This window comes from Paramormyrops kingsleyae, chromosome 6 (genome assembly GCF_048594095.1).
Source record: "Paramormyrops kingsleyae isolate MSU_618 chromosome 6, PKINGS_0.4, whole genome shotgun sequence".
Taxonomy (NCBI): Eukaryota; Metazoa; Chordata; class Actinopteri; order Osteoglossiformes; family Mormyridae; genus Paramormyrops; species Paramormyrops kingsleyae.
The window spans coordinates 13686079-13713666 of record NC_132802.1 but is presented as its reverse complement, the minus strand read 5'-3'; the positions used below and the strand labels follow the sequence as shown (position 1 = coordinate 13713666).

Genomic DNA, 27588 nt, shown 5'->3' with positions numbered 1-27588 from the left:
CACAGTTGTGGTCAGGTGTTGGGAGTGTTTGTTTGCTTTAACTCTGGTCCTGTATGTTGGACCTTGTACCTTAAGTCATTTTTCATGTCAAGTGTTTTGGAACTATTAGTGAGAAAATAAGACAGTATTGTGACGTCCCATCGTCACGTCATCCATTTTACACGCTGCAGATGAAGGTAGACGTCTTCGCGTTCGCTGCCTTTTTCTAACCTAGTTCTTTCCGTGATTATGGTGGCCCCGTGAGCGTAAATTATGGGGGATTGGGCTTCGTAACCCCCTAATAATCATATACAGCCCCCTCGATCCCCTTAAATGGATGGATACCTCAACTCCCACAATGCTCAACCCAAAGTTATGCCCTTGGGTGGTACTACGCTGTTCTAATTAGATAACTGACATATGGTTACAGTAAATGACAAAAATCCACATTAATTATACTGATACAGGACAGATCAACAGCATTTTCGTAATAAGATCTACAAGGCTGAATTTGGCACTGCAGTTTCCTCCCGCAGGCAAAATACATGGAGCTGGATTAATTGGTGTTTCAGTACCTATAGCCTATGATTGTGTGTTTTATTGCGCTGCGCCAGGCGGAGTGGCGTTGCCACGTGGGTCATGCGGTCCATCCCTGCTTCCGTCATTTCAAACTGCCTGGGTCAGGGTACGTGGTTCGCAGTTTGTTATTGATTAATCATATATTTTCGAGAGAGTCCATTTATTTGTAGTAGAAATGCAGCACAGAGACAATAATTTAAAAACGTCCATTTTATTATTACTGTTTTCACTGTTGTGGTCAGGTGTTGGGGGACGCGTCTTCCGTTTCGCTTCATATTTCTAACCTCCCGCAGAATTAATTTTCTTCACAGGATTATGGTGGCCCAATGGACGTAAATTAGGGTAAATTATGTTATGATTGTGTGTTTGTGTATGAGTATGTATGTACCCTGTGCTGGTCGAGAATCCCGTGCTCCTGATTTTGCTCGACGTAAATGAAAGATGGATGGATGGAAAGACCTGCGAGTAGCAAATTGCTTCAAGTTACACTAACCCAGTTTGTCTTGTGATTACACTTGCAATTGAATTATTTTTAGCTGTTAAAGCTGCCTAAACAACTGCACTGTACTCTACTGCGTTTTCACTGCATACGTACAATACGGGCCTTAATGCGAGTTGCTAATTTGTCTGTATTTCATGCCTGAATGTCTCATCTCTTAAATTCCTTGCCAGTGCAGTTTTGCACAGGCCCGAATCCAAATACGACTAATCTGATTGTGTGGCAATAAAATAATCGTCAGTCTTAACTTTGGTCGTACTTTTAGCCGCCCGCTTGACATTATCTGTTTGGCCGACAGGTGTCACCATCTACTTGCATTTTTATATGCAATCTCTCTTACTGGTGCCGATGCTCGATGGCTTGAAAAGCGCTAGTCATAAGCTGACCTAGAAAACAGCCTTTACAGAATTAATAAATAACGATAATAACAATGTTTTATTTCCAATCGTCTGGTTCGAGTGTATATTTTTAAAGGGCCATTTATAAATGTCAAATAATGTTTAATTCTTAGTAATAACCCTACATATGTCAAAAATGGCACCCTGTGTTTAACAATCATTGCTGTGTGCTCTGCTGTACCACAGCTGCTGTAATTTGTTTGCCATTGATATGGGTCACTAAGGGCCTAAATGAAATTTTTAAAATAATGGCCTGTTTTTTTTTTTATTATTTTGTGCAGAAAAGACAAATGAACAGCAAATGGCAATAAAATAATAACAATAAATCTGTAACCTCCCCCCAGGGAACAGAAAAGGCTTTCAGAGGCCTGTTAGGATATGAGATTATAAGCTGTATTGCATCTGACCCAGAAGGCTGAGATGGAGTCCACTATTTGTGTGATCGCTGTGCCAGGAGCAGGGGGTGGGTGGACTGAGATTGACATCTGTGCCCTGTCCTTTTTCGCTGGCACGTGTGCCAAGGTTCAGTCCCGACACACAGCCCTCCTGTCTTGGCCCCGCCCACTTGGCCCCACCCACTCCTTCCCATTACCACCCCTCCCCAGAAGCCAGTCTGTCTGCCTTTAGTGTCCGGCTCCCACGCGACTCATGCAAATGGGCAGATAATGCATTTACCATTAGTGGTCCTGCCACGGAAGTGGCTGCACCGCGCCTATTAAATTAGACCTTTTCCTCCCCAAACAGGTCCATTGATCAGTTTCTGCGCCATTTCGCTAATCAAGATTTATTTTCACCTACAGGAAGCTATTACCCCAGATCAGTGCGGCATGCCCAAAGGGACGCCAGCGTGGAACAGTATTAAATCCCATTCGGCCTGATGAATTGTTAATGATTATAGCCTGATAGAGCATGATAGATTTGAATACAAAGTCCTCGGGCCTGCAATAGCTGCTGAAGACATGTGGTTATGAGGACATCGAACACCCCCGAACGATCCTTTCATTCTGAGTGCACTGGCCTTACTGGAAGGGAAGAAACCATTTTATGATTTTATTGTGGGGAGGTTTATTCCCCGTAAATCAAACTCATTTCAGATTTCATTGGACTTGGTGGCTTTGCAGTCAGCAGAGATGAGGAGAGACTAGGAATGGGGATCTGGGGAGGGGGGAGAAAAGCTCTCCTCTCTGCTTCTCCTGGATGCTCCTGCCCCCACATCCTGTACACTAGCTCTTGCCACTGTTGTCTCCAAAGTGTCTGCGTGCAGCCAGGGGTTGGGGGGGGTGAGCTGGCAGCAACCCCCCCCCTCCCAAGCTGGAGAGTGGGCACTGTGAGGTGCCTGGTAACCCAAGGAAACGGACCGGCTGTCAGGGCTGATGCACCACCACCACCCACCTGATCCAGTGCACATTCCTTTATCTTGTCCTTAAGCTGTCTTCTGCTGGTCCAATTCCTGCAACATTTCCTGCAAGGAGGTGACCCACAAAAAACATGGAATTGCATTCCACCCAACCTGCTGCATCTCTTTTTCCGGAACTTCCTTTCTGGATATCTTGAGGCGGTATGAAACAGCCTTAGTTATCGGGATGGGACATGTAGTAACCATCCACTGATCTGTCTCCCACATTGGTGTCATCTACGTTTATGTAGCATTTTTACATTTCAAAAGAAACGGAAAATCCTAGCTCTGATGAAGAGCATGTCCATCTGTGTCTGGCTGTGTCTGGCTGTGTCCCGCCCCTCTCACAAGGGCACAGATTTAGACGATGGCTTCTTAGTCTGATTTGATTTGGGCCTGGAAATTTATTTTCTGTGACCAGTGCATTCAGAAGATGATGGAGGATGCTGAGGACAGGGTGTGGGCAGAGCAGCTGGGCAGACAGTGCAGGGGGCTCAGAGGGAGGGGGGGGGGGACACTGCGCGGACAGCTCACTCCCATAACCAACCACCCGGAGAGTGGTGAACATCCACATCATGTCGCCACACTGCTGGACAAGCAGTGGAACTGTTTTTTTTGCTATGGGGGAGGTAAACAAACACTTTCAGGGGTCTCGCATCTGATAGAGAATTTGTACATGTTTCAGTTTTGCAGATAATCTGTCAGTTTTAATGGCAGCTTTGTGGGTTGAAGCTGATAAGTATTATCACAGCTTTTCTGAGAATAACCGCCAATTACTGTCTGAATGCAGCACAGGGAGGCTTAGAGACGTAGCTGTTCTCGGGCACATTTTCTGGGTCACTGGTTGCAGTTTTTTAGCCATGCATATAGGGGATGGCAGTATCTCCAGGGTCAGTGGGCCCCCTTCCTGTCGAGAGGTACTTTCCCCGGCTGCTGGGGCGAGCAGCCGTGCGGCTGCCCACGAGAGCGTTTCCCGTGGCAACTGCACCAACCTCCGCCAACGACAAGAAGGCTGCGGGTCACAGCTGGCGAATCGGCACTGTGGTGGGGTTGGTACATGTGGAAAGTCCCCCTCTTCAGCCTGAAAATAAGAAGGGCTTCAAATGTTAGCGCCCCCCTAAATTCAGGCTGACTGTGAGCTTTGTCTACCGCTATGGCCTCCGGCCCCGTCTACACGGTGGGCCCACCTGCACATACATTGTTTTCAGTTTAATGCTTGACTACACTACAGACAGACTCTTCCTGTTCACAAGCCGGTATGACCATTCAGCTTTGCTGCGGGCCAAGGCGAAAAACCGCCCCCCCCCCCCCTCATCACGAAACCTGTGATACAACAGCCCCCCCTCCTACTCAGGTCAGTGCCCTTGTGACAGTGGTTCCACTTCGGCAAAGGATTATGGGAAGTTCATGCACTCTGTCTGGGGTCATGTGAACAGGACCCTCACTCTTCACTCTGGTTAGTATGTCCTGGGGTTGAGCTGGGAATGCTAGTTGATCAGGTTGGGGTAAAAATAATGGATTCTGCTGTGAATACCACTTATTTCAAAGACTTTCACCTCAAAGTCAGGAGTTAGCATGCTGTGATTCTGTTTTTTCTTTCCGCAATACAAAGAAAAATATGGCCTAACCCCCGTCTCTCCCTGTCCCTGACTATGGACCACATTTTCTTGAGCATTTGCACAGAAAGTGGTCTCTGAAACATTCATTCTCCTCCCCCGCTGCTGTGGTTTTTAAAGATATTCTCTGCAGGCTGGAAGCCCCATTTCTCAGTGAGTATAAAAGCATGCTGTGCAACTGCATTCCATATTATTGAATATAACAGTTACAGGAATCCCAAAATAATAATAAAATTGGGCTAAAGACTTCTTACAGCTCCCATTAAGAATGTGAAAGTTGTATGTGTAATAACGAATATAGCCTATAGGGGGCACTGTTGATCTTGGCTGCATACCGAGGATGATCCAACCTCAGCTATCAGGTTCATTATCGGTTTGGAAACAAACCGATCACACCCGTTAATTTTCGGATGCCGAGAGGATTCTGTTTATTGTATAATAAATGCAGTGTTTGACCCGGTTGTCAGGTAATTAATCTGTGGTGAGGCACGCCCCCTATTGGTTCGTGTCAATGTATGGGAGAAGACAGACTACTATAAACTAAAAGTTTTTTTTTTAATTCAGAGATGACGGTCAGTGTAGTTCTTTGCAGAGCTGGTTTGTTGATCTACTCTTCCCTATCGTACATTAAAAGAGCCTTTTGGATTATTGTAATAAAAATTCCACTGCAATGTTATGTTGACTCCTTTCTTTCTTTCTTTTCATGAATGAATGTCTACATTTCTAAAATGTGTCTGTGCATTGTCCTACTGTACACCTGCAATTTCCTTTTGGATTAATACAGTACCTACCTAACCTAACCCTAACCTAACCTAAATATGTATTCCTCTGGGATTGGCGGCACTGTTCACCATGGCTAGCATATGGCAGGCAGACGTTGGGACACTACAGCAGAGCCCGGGGGGGGGAGGGGGGTGGTCGAATGTCAGGCGGCCGGGAGCCGCTTCTCACCGTGGCATTTTGGTTCTGCTGCGCCTCCTCCAGTGCTCCGGACGACCTTCACTGTAATGCCGATGTCAGCGGTGAAGGTCACCTGCCCACCCGGCCGCTCTCGAGGTCCCGCAGCCGGAATCACGCTTCGGGGGCCCTTTGCGGTGACGGCGTGAGACGATAACCCCCAGACATGCTCTGCTCTGTCGGCCAAAACAGATCCGACACCCCGGCTTCATCTGGAGGAGAAGCGTTTACATGCATCTGAGGAGGCATTTGGCTCCAGAAAATAAAACGCATCCTTCACTGACACACGATACTGTTGTGATTTCCATTATTCTAGGCGAAATATGTGTGTTGCCACCGTCATCTTCTCGTTCTCCTGTGGTTCAGACTGCCTGGTCCCTCAGGGGGGCAGCAGCATCCAGTCAAGTGTCACCGGACGACAGTTTTGCCCCGTGGCTCGGCCAACTTGGAGGAGTCTCTCACGAGAGAAAAGCGGTTTCTTTCAGTGACACGTCTCCCAGTGTCGCCTTGTGGGCTCTGAGTCTTGTGCCGTGACTCACCGCCTCTCCCTGGTGTCCCTCGGGGTGAAGAAATTTTAATCTGGCCTGTCAGCCTCACCCACTGGGAGGCGATGCCGAGCTCTCAGGTGCTGGGCTCTGGGAGATGGCTAATCACCACCCCTCCCCCGGCCTCTGCTTCATTCCCCAAGGCTTTTGATGCCGCATCAGGCCCAGTGTGGGTGGAGGGCGGTCAGTCAGATGGCTGAGACCGGATGGGGGCCATGCGCCAATTTCTCTGAGGTCTGTGGCTGAGGAGTTGATCTTATGGTGTTCTGCCCACAAGTCAAGTCAGAGGGACACGGGTTTGGGCCCAGCTGAGCTCCCTGCATAATTATGGCCCCCTCCTTCAGATTTCCGCTTGGTACAGACCGTAGTGCTGAGACACGCCTACTGTGGTGAGTGTCTAACTGCTAGGCTCAACACCAGCCCCCCCAATATACACTCTCTGACCCCTGCTATACATCACCCTGCTAATAAGACGAGCCGACAGACAGCGAGTCGAGAAAAACTAAATATGAAATCGGGTAGAACTTTCTGGAAAAATACAGGGACGTTTTTTTCTTTTTTCAAGTTCAGTGCCGGTTTCATCGAACATCGTGTTTTTTTTGCTTTTTTTTTGGCCGAGGTCTAAAAAATCACTCATGCATGAATGCGGTACATTGTATACTGTGTACAAAGATCACCTTCAGGTAACCTGCATGTAAAACATTACACAGGACATCCAAAATCAGCGCTGAGCCCTGCCAGATAAAACTGCTTCATATGGAGCATCAGCCAGATTCAAAACACTGCACTTGGGTCAAACTTAGAGATTTATATTTGTTTTTTTGTGGTGTAAGACAATTTAGAGTAGGTTCATGGGTCTTTTGGATGAAATTGCCCCTATGAAAGGTCACTGTAAACACTCCCATGGCTGTTTGAATTGGGAAGTATTGATCTGAATAAATGGTCTTTCTATATCGGTACAAAGCAGCCCGTGGACGTGCATGTTTAGTTATGTTAAACCCGGGGAAAGAAAAATACTCCTTCATCCCCTTGGTTTCTCCTGAAGGGGCTGTGGTAATGCTGGGGAGGTCTACTGCCCCCCCCGTCGATGGGTCAACTGGCACAGGTGACGGAGCTCTTAAGGGGGGGGGGGGCGCTAACCTGGGCCCCCACCGAGCTGCTTTTGGATCCGGGCTGGTGAATAACTCAGTCAGTCATGTGTCATTCGCAGCGTGTGTCGGAGAGGCTGCATTTCCGCTGCGTTTCGCCGGGCCCTTTCCCTGCCTCCGGGGAGGGAGGCAGAAATAAAAGCATTATAGTCGCAGGTTTATTTTTAACCTCAGACGCAGTTAGCGTACTGTGCCAGAGTGCGCGAACAGGCACGTCTCATTTCGCAGCGTGCAATTTTCACCCTAACTTTGGAAAAACGTCACCGAATTTTATAGTACTCTAGTGCTTCCCCGCCGCCCCCACCCCTGTAAACTCTTATAGCTGTAAACTGTGAAACTGTAAAGCACGTTACTGTCTGAACGCTGACGGAAGTGGAGATCATATAAGAGCCTCTCCTTTCTGCTTTTTATGTCGTAGTGGGACATTCCAGCCCACTCTGGATTTTAGGGGATGGGGGTGACGGCCCCCCATGTAGTAGGAGCCCCCGGACGCCTGGGTCCGAAGCTGACGTCACAGCACGGGGTTCTCCGCGAATTCCCAAGAGCGAGCGTCAGCAGTCCTGTGTGCTGGAGTTTCGCAAGTTGACCGAAAACGAACAAAAAAGAAGCACAGCGTTTCCAGCGCATGGGTCACATGTGGTCTACGGTCTTCCCCCACATCGGACCTGTTTCAGGAGCAGAAAGCATGTGACCCCACAGGGGCTGCTAGGATTTGGAAGTCGGCGGCTGGTTTATGTACCCCCCTCCGCACCAGCGTGCCTCCTATGGACCTCGTATGTCTGGGGGGGCGCGAGAGGTCAATGGTGAGGGCTTTTACAGAACAGCCGCTCCTGTGAGCCTCTTTTTGATCCCCTGAACATCTGCGCACTTGGTGGACCCCCACGTTTCCAGGGCGGGGGCCCGGAGGAGGGGCCGTGTCAAAGGGTCCCCACCCGGCAGGATTAAAGGCTGGCTTATTAGCGGCCTCTTCCGGCTCTGCGCCTCCTTATGTCACAGCTGCTCGTGTTTCCCCCTGATGGGCGGCACAGGTCCGGGGGGGTCATGATCCCCGTCCCAGTCTCGCTCCCTGCGCTGTTCTCCCGTCCCCCCTCCCCCTTGTGCTGGCCACATGCTGGACAGGGGGGGGGGCACATCTTCCCGTTTCCACTTCCCCCTTCTGGCAGGAACAGCGCGTCAACACATCCTGATTGCCTACGTATTTTTAGCATGGACGCTCAAGCCGGCAGACCCCGGGACAGGAAAGCATTACCTCAGTAGCTGCATGGACTCTGCAGTGTGTCGGGGTCACGTGACCATGGTATGTTGCCGGCTGGTGGATCCCGCTGATCCTCGCCAGCGCGCATGTTGCCATGGCACCCTGCGCTCGGCGTGTCAGACCCGATGCGCGGCTTCCCTGCACACCCTCTTTTGCATGCAGTCGTCACTCCGCGGGTGGAAACAAAACAAACATACCCCTTGCCATCAGGGCCTGCCCCCCACCCCCCGCCCCCCGTACCGCGTCCCCAGGGTGTATTTGCAAGTTCTCAATGGTAGCTGTGAAAACACACAACTGATCCATTAACTTCATTCTAACTAGCAACCCGAGGGGGGTTGAAACATCTAAAAATAGTCATCTTTGAAAAGTGCAGGGGGGGGTGTCCTCTGAGCCAATCACAGGTACGCACAGGTAACTTCAGTTGCTATGCGATTCAGGGCCTCAGCACTTGATTATGCATATCTTTAATTCCTAACTCCTGATTGGACATGTGGACCCGTGGCCTCCTCCCGAGGATGTCTGCCGGCCACAGAGAGACTTCGACCCAACGCTGTACCTAAACAGCCAAATAAAAGACTTTCAGATGTGGCAGATGGAGATAATGCCACCCAGAACCTCAAAGGAAAACATACAAGAAGAAACGTCCTTTTAATCTGCTCATAAAAACGTCTCGCCGGACTGGAATCGGTTAGCTGTCGGTGCCTGGTCTGTTGATGAAAGTAAGATGCAGCCCTTTCCATGGTGAGGACCTGATTGAAAACACGAACTGCAGGGTGTTCAAATTAAACCAGTCCTCCTGGAGCCCTCGAAGTGATGGGAACCTTTACGCAACACTTTTAATAATTTTCTCCTTCTTCCTACTTACCCACAGCCTGATTAAATATGTTTTTTGAAGAACTTTCATGTTTTACATGTTGGTTTTGAGATTTCTTTCCTTTTTTTAAGGCAGTACACATGCTTGCTCTCAGTTCTGAGGACTTCATAAGCCTGCTTGATAGAGCCTCTGGTCCTTGGTCAATGCTATCTCTGTCTTGGGTACAGCTGGTCACCCCTGTGATCTGGCTTTGGCTATTTGCACATTGATGCGTGCAAAGCATTTCCCGCATGTTTAGCCCATCTAAGAAAAAAAAACCCACTTTTAACCATCTGTGGAATTTTGAGCTGCTTGGTGTGGAAGGACCTTTGAGGTGTCCAGCAATGTTGCCCGAGAGAAAATATGTAACACCCAATATGGACACCTATATTGTTGTTTTACCTGGTTCATTCCTTTCCTTGCTTCTGTTCTCGGTGCACCTCCTGTTCCAACTTGTCTGAAGGAAGCCTGCTAATTTGAGGCAGTCACATGGTTATCTGGTGAATGCTTCAGGTAATGAAATACTCTTTCCCAGAAAGAGAAGAGATGATTAAAGGAAGCGATTTGGATATGTCATTGGAGTGAGGGCCAGGTAACGGGTTATGGTACTGGCTCAGCTCAGATTCCAACCCCCCCCAGATCTGTCTAGACCCTGTGTGTTGTCAGTATTTGGGCCAGGCATCTTGCAGGGCTGCCTTGTGCCCATCCGTTGTAGAGTCCGGCTGTTCAATGACTTTCTCTGTCACACAACGGCAGAAATCAGGCCAAGGAGAAATTAATCGGAGCCACCTGTAGTGTGACCAGGGCACTGCAGCTTTGTGGAGGTTCGAGGAATGTCAGCCGTGCACAAAATGTGCTGAACCACATACCATCATCAGAATCCCTCTCAAGAAACGCCTCAAGACCCATCTGTTCCAGGAATAACTCTACTATCCTACGCCACTCCATGCTTCCTGAAAGTTCTGCTTCCGTTCTGCTGAATGACATAGTTGTCTTTATAGGTTCTTCCTTTGATTGCAAGATGAAGCTCCTGCTCCAATCCCACTAACCCTTCTAACGGGACATTCGCTGGTCGTGTCGCCTGGCTGTACGTTCGGAATGTACCATGTGCTTCACTTGCATGTCGCTTTGGGCGAAAGCCTCTGCTAAATGAGATGAATCCATCCACCCATTTTCTGTAACCGCTTATACTAAAATAAATGAAAATGTGAAATGTTTCATAATTCAGCTTTTCTAATCAGTCCCCTGACAGGCTGTTGTCGATGCTTTTGTCAAGGCTTGTGAAGTGCACCCCCCCCCCCACCACCCAATTAGATACCACAGATACTGACACTGTGCATAACGTTATGTAACTATAACTACTTTTAAGTCAAAGTTGGAAAAGACACTGTGTGCAGGACTAGCTAAATATAGCTATTTTGTCCAGTTGAACTGGGGCGATTTTACTCGTTTTTTTTGTTCTCCTAAAAGAAAATTTAAAGAGTGTGATTAACGGTCTAATATAATTTTTACAGAGCATAGTTATTATCCTGGGTGTAGCTCATGAAAATTCTAGCAGAATGTTCATTTTTATTACTGGTTTAATAGAAGCTTTACGATTGCAAGAATCATTTGTTAGTGGTTTAGTGAGAGACGTCGAAAATGGCTTCGATTTAAATCATGGATTAAAGGAACGCTGTCTGTGAAAGAATTAGGGGTAAATGAATGACCAGGCAATTAACTATTCTGCCTGCCTTTTTAAAATGGCATTAGATACCTTAGTATGACATTTTGATAAACCAGGACAAAGACTTAAAATCTAGCTCTTGATTTGAGAAAAACAGGCAAGATTAAAGACAAAAATGACTAAAGGAATTGCCACTGTCTTTGCTGTGAAAACAGTCTCAAATCCCATGGCTGGAAGGGGTTGGGATCAAATCAAATGTCTGGAAGGGGTTTGGATCAAATCCCATGTCTGGAAGGGGTTTGGATCAAACCCCATGTCTGGAAGGGGTTGGGATTAAATACCATGGCTGGCAGAATATCCATATCAGCTGGGCCCTGAACATGGCCCATAACTCCAACTGCTCCAGGGATGCTGGCTGACCCTGATCCCTGATTCTCACTTCTATGCTGCTTTGGACAAGAGCATCTGCTAGATAATTAAATGTAAATCTAATACTGATATAGAGTATAGAAAAGGTCAGGCCAATCAAAACAAATTCACAGACACATTAATGAGAAACTAATTTCATTAGATGTTTGTGTTCCTTATTAGTGGAATGTAATTTAATTTCAGTAGGCTTAAATCAATAACACCTGATACGAAAAATTTTTCATCCTGAACCTGGACTAGCAGAAGCACCACTGAAGAACCAGTGAATTGGTGGAGGTGTCATTCCTTGGGATCACCACTAGGGGGCTCCTATGTCAGTGTTCCTATTATGACACTGACTTTCCACCTGTCACTTTATTGGTGTCAGCTGGCTTGAGCTGGTGACATGAAACATATCTGGAGAGGCGTCGGAACCTTGGCGGCTTCAGTCCAAGTGCAGGATCATTCTTCTCGACGCCTGAGATTCGGAAGAAGGCCGAGGTGCTCTGAGATGAGCCTTTGGCGGGAGGGTGCCTCGAGCGACTCGTTTGTGAGTGAACATGCATGTGTTCCGCTTTCTGCCGGTTTCCATGGAAACCGGATCTCGTTCTGTAACCCTCCTGCGCCGGATTGACGGCGGGGCAGAGCTATCAGCCGCACGGATATAAACAGCCTGCAGCGCAAAAACGTAACTGAACTTGCTCTCTGAAGGAGATTGTCTGCTAGATGCGTACGGGAAGAAAAGGCGAAGATGGAGGAATGAGGAAATAGTGAGAGGCACCTGATTCGTGCCCAGGCTAAGGTATGGAGGAAGTTTGACCTGTGTGCTGTGTGAAGGTAACAGGAGTGAGACATAAGGACCGTCAATGTGTGAGCTTTCAGCACCTCTCTAAAGAGTGTGAGGCAGCTGCACAAACCCACAGCCCGTAGGAGGAGCCAGCGCCCACCCCCGCGCCCCTGTTCTCCGAGATAGTGTCATGTTTCACAATGCAGATGGCCCCCACCAGGGCCAAGTTGGGTCATGGCCGCTTCCTTTTAAGGCCGTTACCCTTCTCATGTGCGGAAGCTGCTTCCCCGAATCCAAGCCAGCACGTCTGGCTCATGAGTCAGGGATTCTGGGATAACATGGAAGCGCGGTGATGTCATGGCCTGCCCACGGCAACTGGCGACGTCACCGCTCTATATTTTTGGGGGAAGTCGAACAAAATGCTCCCATTCATTAAAAAGGAAGGCGTGCCTGTTATGTTACTAAGTTGGAATTTGCGTATTTTGGGAAATTTCGGTATTTTAATAGGATTCAGGGATTCCGATGACAGCCGTACTGGAATTTCGTATCTATTTTTCTTTAATGTTCCTCATGTTTCCTCACACATTCCCTCATCCTCATGTACTTATAAATGGCAATATTATTTGTTTTTAATCACTGGGTCGCGGGGAGCATTAGCTGATCCCGGCGGCACCAGAAGTTTCCGGCCTTGGAATTTCAGAGTTTTATTGCCGTGTTGCAAGTACAGTGACATTCTTACTTGCGTGCTTCCTCTGGGCCACAGTGCCAGTAAACACTGGAGAACACGTACGACGGCAGCAGATAAACAACATGGCAGTAAACAAACACCTAGCGTACGCGTATGCTAGGGGCTAATTCGAGGTAACATCCCTCACAAAGGTGTCAAAGTGTCAGCTCTCGTATAATTAGGCCGGCGGTGCCTCTGCTCCCGATGAATGGTACCGTGCAGCTTCCTGCCCTGAGATGCCCGTTTCGGGAGCCTGTTATTAATAGTCCCCCTGTCAGCTGTACTCCGAGGACAGTCCATTGTCGTTAGGCAAGTGCTTGGGCCCCACAGGATTTCTCAGGTCGCCTGAGCGCCTTCGCCGGATATTTTTGTTTGCAATCGCAAGCCTTAGTTTGCTATATGACCACAGGACTTTCTACACACAGATGCACACTTTGGAGGCTAAAGTACCGTGCCATGATGACCGAGAGGGGGGGGGGGACAAGCAAACATCCTGTTTGCACGTATATTATTGAAGGGCCTGGAAAAAAAGAAAGTCTCCTCTTCCCGTAGCCCCAGCCTGGGGGGGCTGATTTAGGCCTTTGTAGGCTTTGTGCCTGATTCAGAATTTTTAGCAAACATTTTTACATTATTTTGTTTTTCCTCACCTCTACAGCCTTGTAACATCAGCCCCTATTACGCCTGTGCTGTTTTCAAACCTACTTGTGATGGTCACCGAGCCTTTTGGAGAACCATGTTGAAGGGGAACATTGTATCAAAACAAACTAATTTGGACCTGGATCCAACCTGGAACAAGAATCAGTCTGTAAACATGTGCAGAAAACTATCATTTAGCACATCCAGAGGGGTGTATACGAAGGGGCTTTACTGGCTTAGTGAGGTTTCTTAAGGTTTACTTCTGAGTTTTGCATCCTATAAATCATAGCTTACTTATAGACGGCATATATTGTTATGGTAATTTACACTGCACACCTAATCTGCTCCAAGCAGGTTTGAGCATAGCCTTTCAGCTTAAAACAGGTGAATGTCCTGCCCATTCACTGAAAGCATATATACAAACTGACATTTTTTCACAGTATTTTATACCATAAATTTATAACATAGCCGTTTTAAGAACCACCTCTGGGTTATGTCCTACCGGTCGTGTCTGCCTGACCCTCCACCTTAACGTGGCCCTGATGGGCCACACCTGTTGCTTGTTGCCCCTTATTAGTTTTTGTATTTAAGAACCTGTTTGTGTCGTCAGTCCCAGTCCGGTAATTGACGTCGCTCCTCCTGTCTGCCGTGTCCTTCCCCCTACTCGCCTTCTTGTTTTGACCCCTTGTGGTCTCGTTTGTTTCCCTGCTCCCGTTCAGTTAATAAAACCTCTTTTTTGCCTAACCTTCAAGTCCTTTGTCCTGCATGCCATGACACTTTGACTAATTATTTGGTATGGGTGATACCACTGATTTTCTTTTCAATGTAATACAAGTGAAATAAAATGGAATTAAATCAGATGTTTTTATCATGATGCCGATATTCGGTTAGTTGCAGATCTTAGTTTGAATCATTAGTTTACAACGCCTACCTCACACACTTGATGCAAACGCATAAAGATAAACCCCAAATTAACTTATCAGGTTCATAACCACCATCGGTGTACCATTTTAATGCTGGTTGTGGCAATCGGGGATAGTTAACTTGGCTCTAGCGAGTTAACTCTTGGCATGTAAAACTTGCTTTGTAGTATACCCTGCAAGTCTGGTGAAAGGCTAGTTCTGTCTGTACTTGCCTATCTCATGTTCATGGAATTAAAGTCTCAGGCCAGAACTGAAATTACGGGAGGTTTAGAGAGTCAAGGCACGACTGAGTTTGCATTTGCGATCCCGGCCTCCCCCGGAATTCTGACTAATACCTTCGACTTAGAATAAGTCAGGTCTGGGGAACTTCCTGGCTCTGGACAATAATTCATGACGAGACCAGGCTTAAGTGCGTGTCGCCATCAGAGGGCCGTTATTCAGCAGGAGTTGATATTTATAGTGTTTTTAAACGGAGATATGGTATTTCATTCATTCTGCGTCTTCCCTTCTTTTCTGGAGTGACAGTAACACATGAGAATCGAAGGCATAGCACGCCTGTGGTGATGCTTCAAAGTATCATGCTCTCTACGCCACAAAGGGGGCTGATGTTTATATTACCCACCCCTCTGTCCACCTACAGCTGACTGTTCTTTGAATCAGTGCTAATTTGCTTCCCCATTTCCAGTTTCTTATGAAGTACAATGACGTTATAAACACTCTGTTCGCCAATGACTCACAACTTTTTTCTCCAGGCCTGAATCTGAGTTAAATATATAGAACACAACTGGTATCCCATCCACAGTGTGCCCCTGCCTTGGACCCTGTACATCTCCCACCTGGATAAATGCTTGAAAAAAAGATGGTTGGATGGATATATGACTGATATATGAATTCACTGTCCAATCCACAATCCTTTAATACAAAGATTTAACTACATCGAAGATATTTAGCTTCGTCAAAGACATTAAGCTACGTCAAAGGTATTTCCCAATGCAAGCTATGTATGTTAACTATGTGCTTCATTCTGGAAAGACCGGCTTTTGAAATAGCAGCCACACCATGCGAAAATGCTTTGGATTGGCTGACGGGCTACAAAATACAGAGGTTTGTTTCTCTTCCTCCATGATGTGTTTATAAATCAGGGGCATTAATGTGTGCTTGACCCCTGCGTGTCAGCCAGAGAGTAAAGAAAGACATGCTGACACAAGTGTCAGGCTTCTCCTGACCAGTCATCGCTTTCGGAAATGCTACGTGCAAATCTGCTAACTGCGCCCCCCCTATGAATGACTTAAACTCCTTGCCGCCCCTCCAGGAGGTCTTCTCTCTGCTCCACTAACAGTCTGCCACTCTTAATAGGATTAGCAAAATGCTAAAAGGAATAGCTAAAGTGCTATGACTGTCCAGTGAATGGCTACATGTTCAACCGACGTTGAAAGGCAGTTTTCAGGCTGCTTGCTCTGTATAATCATGGATTCTGTTTTCTATTTGATTTTTCATGCTTGGCTGCCCTTTCCAAAAACGGAGGCACGAGATGATCCGTGGTTAAATAAAAAAGTAACAGTATTTCTGCCAAAAGTACCAGAGGCTATTGGGGTTTCTCTGCTGATGCCAATCCTACCTTTTTAGGGAGGAAACGATGCGTTTGTGATTGTGGATCGTCCCGGAGATGAAAGATATGTCCAGGAGCCCCCGGATCGTGTTTCCGCCTGCGTGATGTCACCCCACTGAAGCAGGTCCTCGGGCTTTCTGCTTTAATAAGTGAGGTCCCGTATCCAATGACCTCGTGCTTAAAGCCCCAAGCTGCTTGATTTTCATTAAACATGCCATGTGTGACAGCAGCCTAAAGAAACTGCTCAGTGTCACATCTCTTGATTTGTCAAGTCGCCGATTTTCGAAACAGAGAAGCGCGGGGGAAGAAAACAGGCTGCGATTTGTCAACAAGGCCATCCGAATATGTCTGATACCTGCGAATGAATCATTTTTCCATTCTGGTGTACCGAACCAAAAGACAGGAAATGAAACACGTAAAGGAATAATCAAAAAGGAAAGAATTCAGAAAGCAACAGTGTGTTCTCTCTCTTTTTTATTCCACATTCCTACTCTAGGAATAACCTTGCTTTTTCTTTTCACTTCTGAAGTATCAAAATCTGCAACCACCATATTTCTGAACAAAATTAGAGAAAGCCATGCATTCTCATAGGGTTCTTTATTATCATCACTGCCAGCGCTCCACATTGCACGCATGCACTGAATTAAAGAGACAATTAATTACTCTGTCTCCATAGCAAGAACTTGCATTTGGACTGAGGTCAAAAACAAGCTAGTCGAAGCGGGTGCTATAACTCATTTTCAATAAAGGAGGCACATTATATATGTGCAAGAGAAGCAGTGACAGCAGAGCAGTATACTAATATGGGACCAGCAGCTACATATAGTGTGTAATAATTCAATGTGTCCAAGCAGGAGATTCTTACAGGAAGAAGCCTTTGATACTTGCAGGAAAGAGTGTTTGCTACTTTGTTACTTGCAGGAAGGAGTCTTTGCTATTTTGCTGCTTACAGGAAGGAGTCTTTGTTACTTTGCCATTTGCAGGAAAGAGTCTTTGCTACTTTGGTACTTGCATGAAAGTCTGTTATTTTGCTGCTTACAGGAAGGAGTCTTTGTTACTTTGTCATTTGCAGGAAAGAGTCTTTGCTACTTTGGTACTTGCATGAAAGTCTTAGCTACTTTGCTGCTTACAGAAAGGAGTCTTTGTTACTTTGCCATTTGAAGGAAAAAGTCTGCTACTTTGCTGCTTACAGGAAGGAGTCTTTGTTACTTTGCCATTTGAAGGAAAAAGTCTGCTACTTTGCTGCTTACAGGAAGGAGTCTTTGCAATTTTGCTACTTGCAGGAAGGAGTCTTCGGTACTTGCTGGAAAGAATTTTTGTTACTTTGTTAGTTAAAGAGTATTTATTTGTTGGCTTGACTTATACACCTTATACTGCTGCCACTGGCATGTTCTTGCTAATTATTTGTCAGGAATTTTGTGGTAATCATATTGACATATACAGTATATCACAGACTTCAGCTTGGCAAAAGGTGAACATATTATCTCTTTGAGGAGATCTCTAACTGGTTATCCAGCACTGGGTTACGTGGGTGGCCTGGTTCCTATCCCAGGCAGCATGGGACACAAGGTAAAGCAACACCTTGGGCTGCTGTTTGGAGGGGGGGGGGGCGTGAGTTAGGAGCTAGGACAACTCCAAGGGCCCCTGAGTAACAAGGATCCTAAAAATTTTGGAACATGACTGGATTGGTCTGGGTTGGGGGGCCAATGTTTTGCTGTCCCTGTTAAATCCTTGATTTTTATTTTTATTCTGTTGTTAATATTTTTAAATTGTTGCACAAAAAGCAATGTGAACAAAATTTGACAAGAGTTCTCTTTATTAGGAGAAAAGCGCATACAAATTAGGACATTCAGAGATACTACTTAGCCTACTGCATGCCTTTGGGCTGCAGGAGAAAACACACCTGACAAAGCATGCAGACTTCATACAAACATAATGGAAGTGGGATCTGAACTCCAACCCCGGAGCTGAAAGGCAGGAGTGCCCCGCCATATTGTACAATGACAGTCTTGGTAAACAATTCATATTTTTTAAATACTTGCTTTCCACACTTTTAATTATGTTTAACACTTTTAATTTAAGTTTTCCTTTTCATCATTCACCATGTGCTGGCAATAAAACACATGCTTCAAACATGCCAACCCATCAAGAAACAGGTCAAGTGAACAGACCTGCAAAAAGGTGCACTACACACAGAAAGTTTACTTGTGGTGGGTTGTAAGGTCTGGTGCACCACCTGTATCTCCTCTGTTTTTGTCTGAGGCTGATATTGAGCACATGGAACATGATCATCACAGTTGCCAGAAAAGTTTCAAAACATCCAAATCCTAGCTGTACATGTTCTATAGCATCTAAACATTATAACTGATGATGCAAAATTTCTGCCATTTAGCTATTCACAGCTTGACAGGTGAATCTTTGCAGCATGTACAGAAACAACCTCAAAACGAGTTGGGGGCCATATTTATTGTGGAAAAAAATCTGGTTAATTCAGTCAGTAATCACTAAATGTCACTGTTACTGGGTACAAGTACAATGGTACAATGGGCTGTAAAGCAAAAAAAAAAATCTTAACTCTGATGAGTGGGTTGAATGTAAGGCAGAAATAAAAGGAAGGGTCGTATATGACACCGTGGGTTCTCCAGGGTTAATATCTTAATCAGGTTTTTTGGAAAGAGATGTAATAAATTTATTCGCAGATTATTTCACAATTTCGTGAAGAAACTACAAAAAGTAGTTCATCGACTAAGTCGTGAAATTGCTCTATCGAATGTTTTACCGAAGTACCACCGAAGCAGATAGTCTCCGTATTTCACATGTTTATGTTCACATAAACCAACCGTTTGCTGTCGCAGCCGACGAACTTAGACAATTATGAGAGGCCAGCCGAGCAAACAAATCCTCTCGCTGTTGTTTGTCGCCAAAGTCGCAGGCATCGAAGGCCCCGCCCGCGACCCATCCTCATTGGCTACACCGCCACTCCGTAATGCTCGCCACGCCCTCAAGCAGCCAGTAGTATGCCTTCTGATAGGCTGTTCCATTCAGCGACCACCCCCATCCTGCCCACCCCCTCCCCGTGGGCCACCTCCCCGTGTCGCTCCTGCCAAGCAGAGTGGGACGTCGGCTGTTGCACCCAGTTGCCAAACGATAGAAAAAGGTCTTCGCGTTCCGACAACATTTTATATGCACGCATATGTACGCGACCGAGGAAAATAACACCTAAACCAATTTGAAGTGGACTCGAAACGGTCGGAAAAACCATGCTTATCAGCAGCTGACCGCGGAGGAGGAAACTATACTAGTTGTCGCTGTTTTTGTATAGTTTCACTCGCCTTTTTTCTTGGTTTGAAGGGGAACACCTAAACCCACGATCGGAGAACTCTGCGTTCACCTTCCCAGTTTTGCTGCCTTGTTGTTTTTATTGTTTTGCCGCAGTAAATTCGGATCTTTAAAAAATGTGTACTTGCGGGAAATGTAACGAAGTACAGGCTTTCGCGGACAAGCTGTTATGAAACACCTGCTTGTTATTTAGGCAGTTTAACTTTTAGAATCATCTAGATTTTTAAACGGCATACAGTGATTGTGATTGCTCCAGCCCACGACGGCGAAGCCATTTGACCGAGGGTCGGACCCTGGAGTGACAGCTTCTACCCCCGAAATGCTCAACAGCGACCGATGCTACTCCAGTCTTTTGCCCCGTATTCATCGGAGTTGTTGTGAAATGAAACTTTACCCCGCACCTAATTGATGGGTTGCTCCGCATCGCCTGCTCCTTTTGTTTTGTGCCGTGTCGCACGTAAGCGTTTGATCCCTAAAGAGGAATTTTAAGATACATATTATTATTATTATTTTAAGTGTCAAGGAAATGGCAACTGCACTCAGCGGACGGAATCCAGGGGGCCGCGCTCCAAATGCACGCAAAGGCGGGATATTAGGATTCATTGACGCGATCCAGGACGCCGTGGGGCCGCCGAAACAGGCCACCGCCGACCGGCGCACGGTAGAGAAGACGTGGAAACTCATGGACAAAGTGGTAAGTGCCCGGCGCGGCCACGTGTGCCGCGGAGCCGCGCGGCGGTGCCGCGCCGGATAGGAGCCGACGCGCGCGGTGCGCCCGGCCACCTGGGGGTCTGCTCCTCCAGCGTCCCGACTCGGGTTTGGCGATAGCGCAACCGGCCTTTCCGCCCAACTCGTCGCCGTTTCACGCCCTTGCCTTTTGCTGATAAGGAGCCCGAGGGACGGATCGGTGTCTGCTGGATCGGGGCGCCTCCCGCCGGCTTCCCCAGCTCCCCCGCATTGATATTCTGGTTGTTCCGATCCACTGTACGCGATGGGATCGGTGTTGGCTGAGCTGCTCCGAACCGGCCAGTGCTGTTTTGCGATGGCAGCGAAATTAGAGGGGGCGGGTGGGTTCAGTAACAAGAGAAGCATGTGCATTTGTTTTCGTCTTAATTAGTCCTGGCTAATTAATACCCAGGTCTTAAGGCAGGATGGTGTCCAGATGTCAAGATTATGCATTTATATGCAACAAAGAATTTAAAGCGCATTTTCTCACTCTTTTTGTGCTTGGTTGAAGATCTTGTGTTTTGGTATTTGTTTAGTAGGATTGGCGCACACGTAGTGCACTGTAGCTTTACTCAATACGGTTCACTTCTTACTTAACCACCCCAAAAACGTGCTTAAACCGCCCCGCCTATTCACAGGTGAGACTTTGCCAGAACCCCCGGCTGCAGCTGAAAAACAGCCCCCCTTACATCCTGGACATCCTACCTGACACCTACCAGCACCTGCGCCTGGTGCTCTGCAAGAACGAGGACCCCCAGAAACTGGCCCAGCTCAGCGAGAATGAGTACTTCAAGGTCTACATTGATAGCCTCATGAAGAAGTCAAAGCGAGCAATCCGCCTCTTCAAGGAGGGCAAGGAGAGGATGTACGAGGAGCAGTCGCAGGACAGGTGAGGGAGCCCCCCCCCCCTTCTTGTTGCCTAGCCCCATGGATAAATGCTTTATTGCCTCTGCTTTATAAACCCATAGTTGACAGTGAGGCCGCCACACGGCTAAAGTCGTCCTGTGTATGTGTCTGTGTCAAGTAGACACGTACAGCGATAATTCATCTGGTTAGTCACTTGTGCCCCTGTGAACCTGTTAAAAAAACCCGCTGTTTCCTGTTATCTTTTTCCTCTATTTGCTTGTGCTTCCGCCACGTTAAGGCTGCTCCTCTGCTTTGAGAAAGTGGCTTTGTTTCGCTTAGGTTATGATCCGGCAGGCTGTGGATTAAGAGTCCATTTGTCGAGGCAGTCGCGTTTTCTTTGCTCTGAATGTCAGTGGGTTTGCTTGGCAGTGTAATCGTAGGTTAGATGGAGTTTAGCTCTTTCATTCTCGTGGTCTTCCTGCCTAGGGACAGGGTGCGGGGGGAGGGTTAAACAGGGTAGAGCAACAGAGGCAAGCAAGACTTGGCCTGTTTGGATGCCCCTTTCAGGCTTCTGGATGGGGAAACGCATCAGTTTGACTTCAGGAATGGTGCCGACAACAGGTCGGGGACGTGATGGACCCCCTCCGGATGGCGGGCAGATGAGAGTGGAAAGTGGAGGCAGCTTCAGCCATTTATAAACGAGAATCCGGCGTTTGCGGAGGATCTTAAGTTCCTGGAGTATAAAAGAGGGGAGATTGCTGTGGGGATCTGTGGGTGCAAATGGCGGCCTAATCTTAACCCCCCTCCCCCAATGGGGAATGCCTGGGGTTTTATTTACATCAAATGGGTCTAATTAGGGATACTGTTCTCATTTAAATCTGTTTTAATAGGTTTTTGAAGTCGTTTTACTCGAAACAATGAAGCAATTTGACATCTTTCTTCTGTTGAGTTGAGGATAAATGCTGAGTCAGCGGTGACCTGCCGGTGAGCGTAAGGTCAGTGGAGGGTTTGGGTGCCTGGAGGCCAACTTCTCTCTGTGACTCTGATCGCATGATGTTCACATGGCTGTGAAGATGATTAGAGATGGAGACGGAGGTGGTGGGTCAATGCGTCTTACATCGCTCTGGGAAACAGATGGAGCAAGATGCAAGCCGGTGGGGGGGGTGGGAGGGTGTTATAACCGGGTCTCCAGCAGTCTAGACATCCATGCCCCTCAGAGCCCTACTTAGCTGAATAACACCATGTGTCGTGCCAAGCTGTTGGGAGGGGACCGTACAGTACATTGAAATAGGGCTGCCTGGGAGGCCCTGGCCAAGCAGGGTGATGAAGAGATCTCTTCCATTACAGCTATGCCTTGGGAGGCTGATGTAGCACTCATGACACGGCCATTTTGGTTGCGTTTTGGTCTCTGTGCCTTTGCTAGATTTCCCACGGAGCGAGTACCTTGCATGTCAGCCTCAAACTGGTGACCGCGATCTCCCTGTGGCTGAGGATTTTCCCCTCCATCAGCCTTGCCTCGGGAGATCAGACACATCTCGCCGGGTCATTTCCTGTTGCGGCAGTTTTTTTTTTTTGGTGGATATCGTGCTTTCGTGTTTTTTTTTTTTTAAGAGGTTGTTCAGTGTGTCCCGTAACAGACTCCCTGAGGTGCTCTGAAAGTCGATCTAGTTAGCGGGGGGTGTGGGGGAGGCGGGGGGTGTTTCGCTCCTCTCATGACTGGAGCCCCTTTGATCAACCAAACAGTTTCTGACTTTTAATACCGAGGATAGGGATTAGGAAAATGCGAGAATTTCTTTTCCGCTTCGTCGCGGCCATTTAAAAAGTCAACGGCTCGTTTGCCGGCTTCTGGAGCTGTACCGTGGTTTGGCTGCACTCTTAATTAATCGTACCTAGGGCTAATTAAGAACAGAGCACAGGTCCCGGGGCCGGATTTATGTAACTACGCCAGCTCTGCAGCTGGGAGCGGATTAAAGATTGAAGGACCTGGAACAATCCAATACAGCGCCTTTGACACTTCCTGAAGAAGTCGCAGAAGTTAAACAGTTCTGTGGTTTGACGTCATGAATTAAACATCACAGCCGGTGAAAGGCGGCACGTCGATAGGGAAACTAGTGCAGGAAAGCTGAAAAGCAGGGGATGCAATCTCCAGCAAGGTGTCCGGTGGCGCCGACTCGACCCGGCGGGTTGGCTGGACTGCGCCGCCTTTGAATGATTATTTATTCTGAAAGTTGGCCAGGGTCTGTGCTCTGAAGGCATTATCATCAATTAGCTATGACATCGGAAGGGGGGGGAGGCCCAGACAGGGCAGGGAGATGAGCGAAGGGTAGATGGAGTTCAGAGGGGGGGAGGGGCGTATGTTTGTGTCTGTTGATGTTATCTGCCTTGGCGTGAGGGTTTGGCCACATGCTGGCCTGCTGTATCACCTGTGGGGGTTCTGAGTGTCGCCATGGTGACGCGTCACTGGGCGTCCCATATCACTGAGGCATCAAGGAGCTGTCATGTATGCTGAGAAGTGCAGTGGGGATCCCCTCTGCTGGCCTTAGGGGGTGAGGGGGGATCTGTTTACCTCTCAGCTGAAGATCACTGAAACGAGTGTGTGTCTGTCTGTGTGTGTGTGTCTGTGTGTGTGTGTCTGTGTGTGTGTGTGTGTGTGTGTGTGTGTGTGTGTTTTGGCTGCTCATAAGGGCCCCCGCAGAACTGGGCCAGTAAAAGGTGGCCTTTAATAAAGACGCAGCTGTTTGGGCTCCACCTTCATATCCCCACAAATTCAGACAGTTTTGTTTCTCCACCATGTACCTGAAGGAAACACTGTCTGGCTCTGGTGTTGGCTACTGTTGGATTTGCGCAGGGAGGGGCGGGGGGCTGGGGCGGGGGGGGGGTTGAGGTCCCTGCCAAACCTGTTTTTCAGTATCCACTGTACCAGGTACCACACTTCTGGTAGTTTTAAAAGTTTGTTTTCCACTGGCGTGGAAAAACTGGTACTGGCGCGTAATGACATCATCACAATGTACGCCGTGGGCTGGGCAGTACTATTGACATTGCATGTTATCGCAAGGGTTGTAATAGTCAGCTGGGTTGGTGCAGTTTTTTCTTACCCTCTTACTGTCAGGACATTATGGCCTGGGGGGGGGGGGTTAGTTTTACTAAAACATTTTTACTTTGTTATAGGAAACAAAACTGATCAAGTTTTGCAATTTTAATGGTTGTTCCTTTTCAAGATCATGTTTAAAAATCAGTTTGAAGTTTTACCTCCACTGCTTTTGCCTGATCCCTCATAGATGGGAAATCTGTTTATTTCATTTCAATAAATATTGGGATAGTTGAAAAATTTCCAATTCTGTGCAGTAGATTTTGACCAGATCACAATTAAAGCTGGAGTTTTTTCATTTGTCCACGCGTGCATTTTCCTTACTTATTCTATTTTACTTATTATTGTTATCATTGTTTTCTAACTGTTTTTTTCCTCATGACTGATTGTATTGTTTCAGAGACAAGTTATTTGCATAACCGATTGACAATGCACAGGTTTACCCCAAAGCAGTCCCCACCCCAAAAGTTGCAAAGGAGCCCCCAGCTAGTTTGGTGTTTCAGGACTGGTACTGGACTAATCAATGGAAAAAAGGAAAGTACAGATTATTTTTTAGTACCAATATTTTGGTTCCTGGTGCAGTGGAAAAGTGCCCTGAGCGATTCCGGAAGAGACTTCGGTCTCTCACTGGCGGAGTTAAGCTGAGCAGATGGTTTTGCAGGTGTGTGTGGGACCTGCAGATGTGTGTTTCCTGGGGGAGATGGGGTGGGTTTGAGGGGTGTTACGGTAATGAGGCTCAGTCAGCGAGGCATATGTCAATCAGAAGTAAGCGGGCTTTGCCGTGTGAAAGGTCACGGGCACTTTGCTGTTTGGCGGGAACCATTCTTCGTGGGTGAGCGCGGTTTCACGCCCTGGATTATTGTGTTTACTGGGTCCCCGGTTTTCAGAGGCACGTGTGGCGCTCCTGGTCGCCGGCTCCGTCTCCCTTTGTTCTGCTGGCTCTCCAGCTCGTCCCTCTTTGTGTTTCTGGGCCCCAGTGGTGCAATTAGCTGGCTGCCGTTTTGAATAAATTGCTGGCAAACCCCTTCTGAGCAGTCATGCCCTCTCTCTGGGGAGCCAGCGGGTCCAACACCCCCCTCCCCCCCCCCCCCCCGCCTTGGATGGTCTGCTTGCCATCCACGCGCCAACAAAGAGGGCAGGGCCACTTTCCGACGGGGTGGCTGGAAGTTTCCGGAAGGAACTGCATCATCCCTGAGGGCCACAGAAGGGGGGGTGCTCGTGTAATTAGACGTGGCATGGCTGTCGTCACGACCAAAAAGGGGAAAAATTGGATGCATACCTGGGATGTGTCTGGCGGCGTTTAGTTTCACTGCATGTTTTCGTTTTTCTGAAAGATTTGTCTGCGTTGAATTCGTTTCACTGCCCTGGTGAACGAAGGCTGAAACGAATGTCTAGTCAACGACTTGCTGGCGGCTGCTGTCTCGCCCATCCCTTTAAAGGTCTCGTTTTACTTTCTGCCACACTTTCTTCCCCCTCCCCCTTTAATTACTACCCTCTTCTGCTCGAACACCCAGATGTGGCGAAGCTAAGGTTAATAAAATGTTAAAAACATGCGGTGTTGTCTAGAGAGAGCATGGGGGGGAGGATGTCACGGTGGTTGTTTTTGATATGCGGCGCCGTCTCGATTGTGGCCGGCTCGAATGTCCTGGAGGTGAAGGCCCCCCCCAGCCCCCACCCCTACTATGGCTCTGCCTTTCAAGTCCTAATGAGAACCACGCGTGGGTCGGGGGGCAGCGGGACGGACCCTGTGCCACAGCCTTGCCGTAATTTCATTAACGGTGACAGACGGGGCAGCTTTAAAATTCTCACCAGTTCGTTTTTTTTTTTTGTGGGTCCGGTGTCAGGGATGGTTCCAGGTTTGTGTTTTTTTTTCTTCCATCATCCCTTCTGACTTTAAGGAAAAGCAGAGGATGTCGGGGGGGGGGGCCCAACATCCTGCTCACGTTTCCTGTCCTTTGTCAGCGAGTGCTGAAGTTGTCTGAAGGGGGCGCAACATAGATCGGCCTCCATTTATGTTCTTCCCTGATACGCTTGCTCCTCTGCTTTAAGGGGCTTTGTTTGTATTTTAACCCCCCCTCCCCAAAATACTGTGCTGTATGTACTTTTTTAAAGGTAGTCATCACTGTCTGCAGGCTAGTCACCCTTTCTTCGCCACCCCCCAGCCCTGTGGAGGTCGGGACGCTGTTGAAGCTGCCTGATGCGGGCCGGGTGTTGGGAGGGGGGGGGGGTGGCTCATCACTTTCTGCCTCAGTAACCAGATACGCCACTTTGTTGCAGGTCTGTGCTTGGCGTAATTTACTGTGACAGATGTGCATTAAACAGAATCATTCTGGTCTCTTTGATTCCCCCCCTCTTGTTCTTTTGAAAGGGAGGGTGGCAAACAATAGAGCACGGGGGGGGGGGGGGGGCTCCCATGTGTTCTGTTTTTGGTTTTTCTGTCCTCCGGGAGTCTGGCCCGTCTGCTTGATTAACGGTGATGTTCGCACATGTCTGCCTGCCCTCCCCCCTCCTTCCGCCGCCTCTCGTACCATCTGGCCCCCCCCCCCCCTCCCCACCCCCACTGCGCTGCTGCCCTGGGGTAGAATAAATGTGCTTCCACAGGGCGCTAGCATTTCCCTTGGCGACGGGCACTTTTACCGTCAGGGTATCGCATCTTGACCCCCATTCAGCACGATGGGAGGGGCCTCTGGAAGAATTGCGGGCAAAAGTGTGTGTGTGTGTGTGTGTGTGGGGGGGGGGGGGGGGTAGGAGTTTGACGGCCTTGGTTAGAGATGACCTTTCAGCTTGCCGTTGGACGGTCTGAGCCCGTTGGATGGGTCAGGTATTCACAGCCTGAGCGCCCGGCAGCCTATTATTTGTGCATTACCCTGAAGCTCCAGTTCCCAGGTAGGGGGGGCAGGAGGGGGCCTGATTTAAGATTGGCAGCTCGCTTGGATGTTGCGTTTATTAACTGGATCGGGGGGGATTTGTCCCCGTGCCGCCCTCTTAATAAGTTTCCACTTAATTAAGATGATTAATCTCTTGAACTTTTCAACGAGGCTCTTTTTTTTTTCTTAAACATGAAACTCACAAATGCTGTTCTCTGACTAATCTGCCCCAGTGTTCGATCTGCTCAGCCACCCCAACCCCCCCCCCCCCCCCCCCGCGGGGAGGTCCCTTCTCTGGACGTGCTCCTCATTTTGACAAGCTTATCATGGGCACGGGCGGGGAAGAGCCCATGCCAGGGCTGAATAGATCTGCAGGCTTCTGCCAGGAAAACTGGTTTGATGGAGACTCTAGATAAGGGGAGGTGGAGGTAGTGTTTTGTCGTGGCTTTGTTCATACACAGGGGCAGCGAGCCCCTCACTTTCCAGCAGCAGTAGGTTCTGCAACCCCCACCCTGGCTGACCCACCTTCTTGGCTTAATCGCTCACCAGGTGTTCTTTAAGGGCGCTTTCCCACCGCACAAAGTACAGTATTTTCGGTACTTTCGCTTTTCCATTGACTTCCGGTCGAGTACCAGTACCGAAAGTTCGAGTACCGAAAGTGCCAAACCAGCTGGGGTACTTCTTTGGTACTCCGGTACTTTGGGGTGGGACTTAGAAACGTATTTGCTGTCGATTGGTTAT

At 48.0% G+C, this 27588-nt stretch overlaps 1 protein-coding gene across 3 annotated transcripts in view; it reads left to right on the top strand.

Annotated features, from left to right (window-relative positions):
* Positions 1-19557: 19557 nt before the first annotated feature.
* The window catches only part of cblb (Cbl proto-oncogene B, E3 ubiquitin protein ligase), a 42118-nt gene continuing 34087 nt past the window's right edge, over positions 19558-27588 (top strand). For 2 of the 3 annotated variants that reach the window (XM_072713703.1, XM_072713702.1), the window contains exons 1-2: positions 19558-20014; positions 20685-20935. In XM_072713703.1, coding sequence (XP_072569804.1) covers positions 19847-20014; positions 20685-20935 — 419 coding nt within the window. In that variant the 5' untranslated portion in view covers positions 19558-19846. Of the gene's footprint in view, positions 20015-20115; positions 20388-20684; positions 20936-27588 lie in introns of those variants that run through there. The other variant, XM_072713704.1, reaches the window with a different exon arrangement.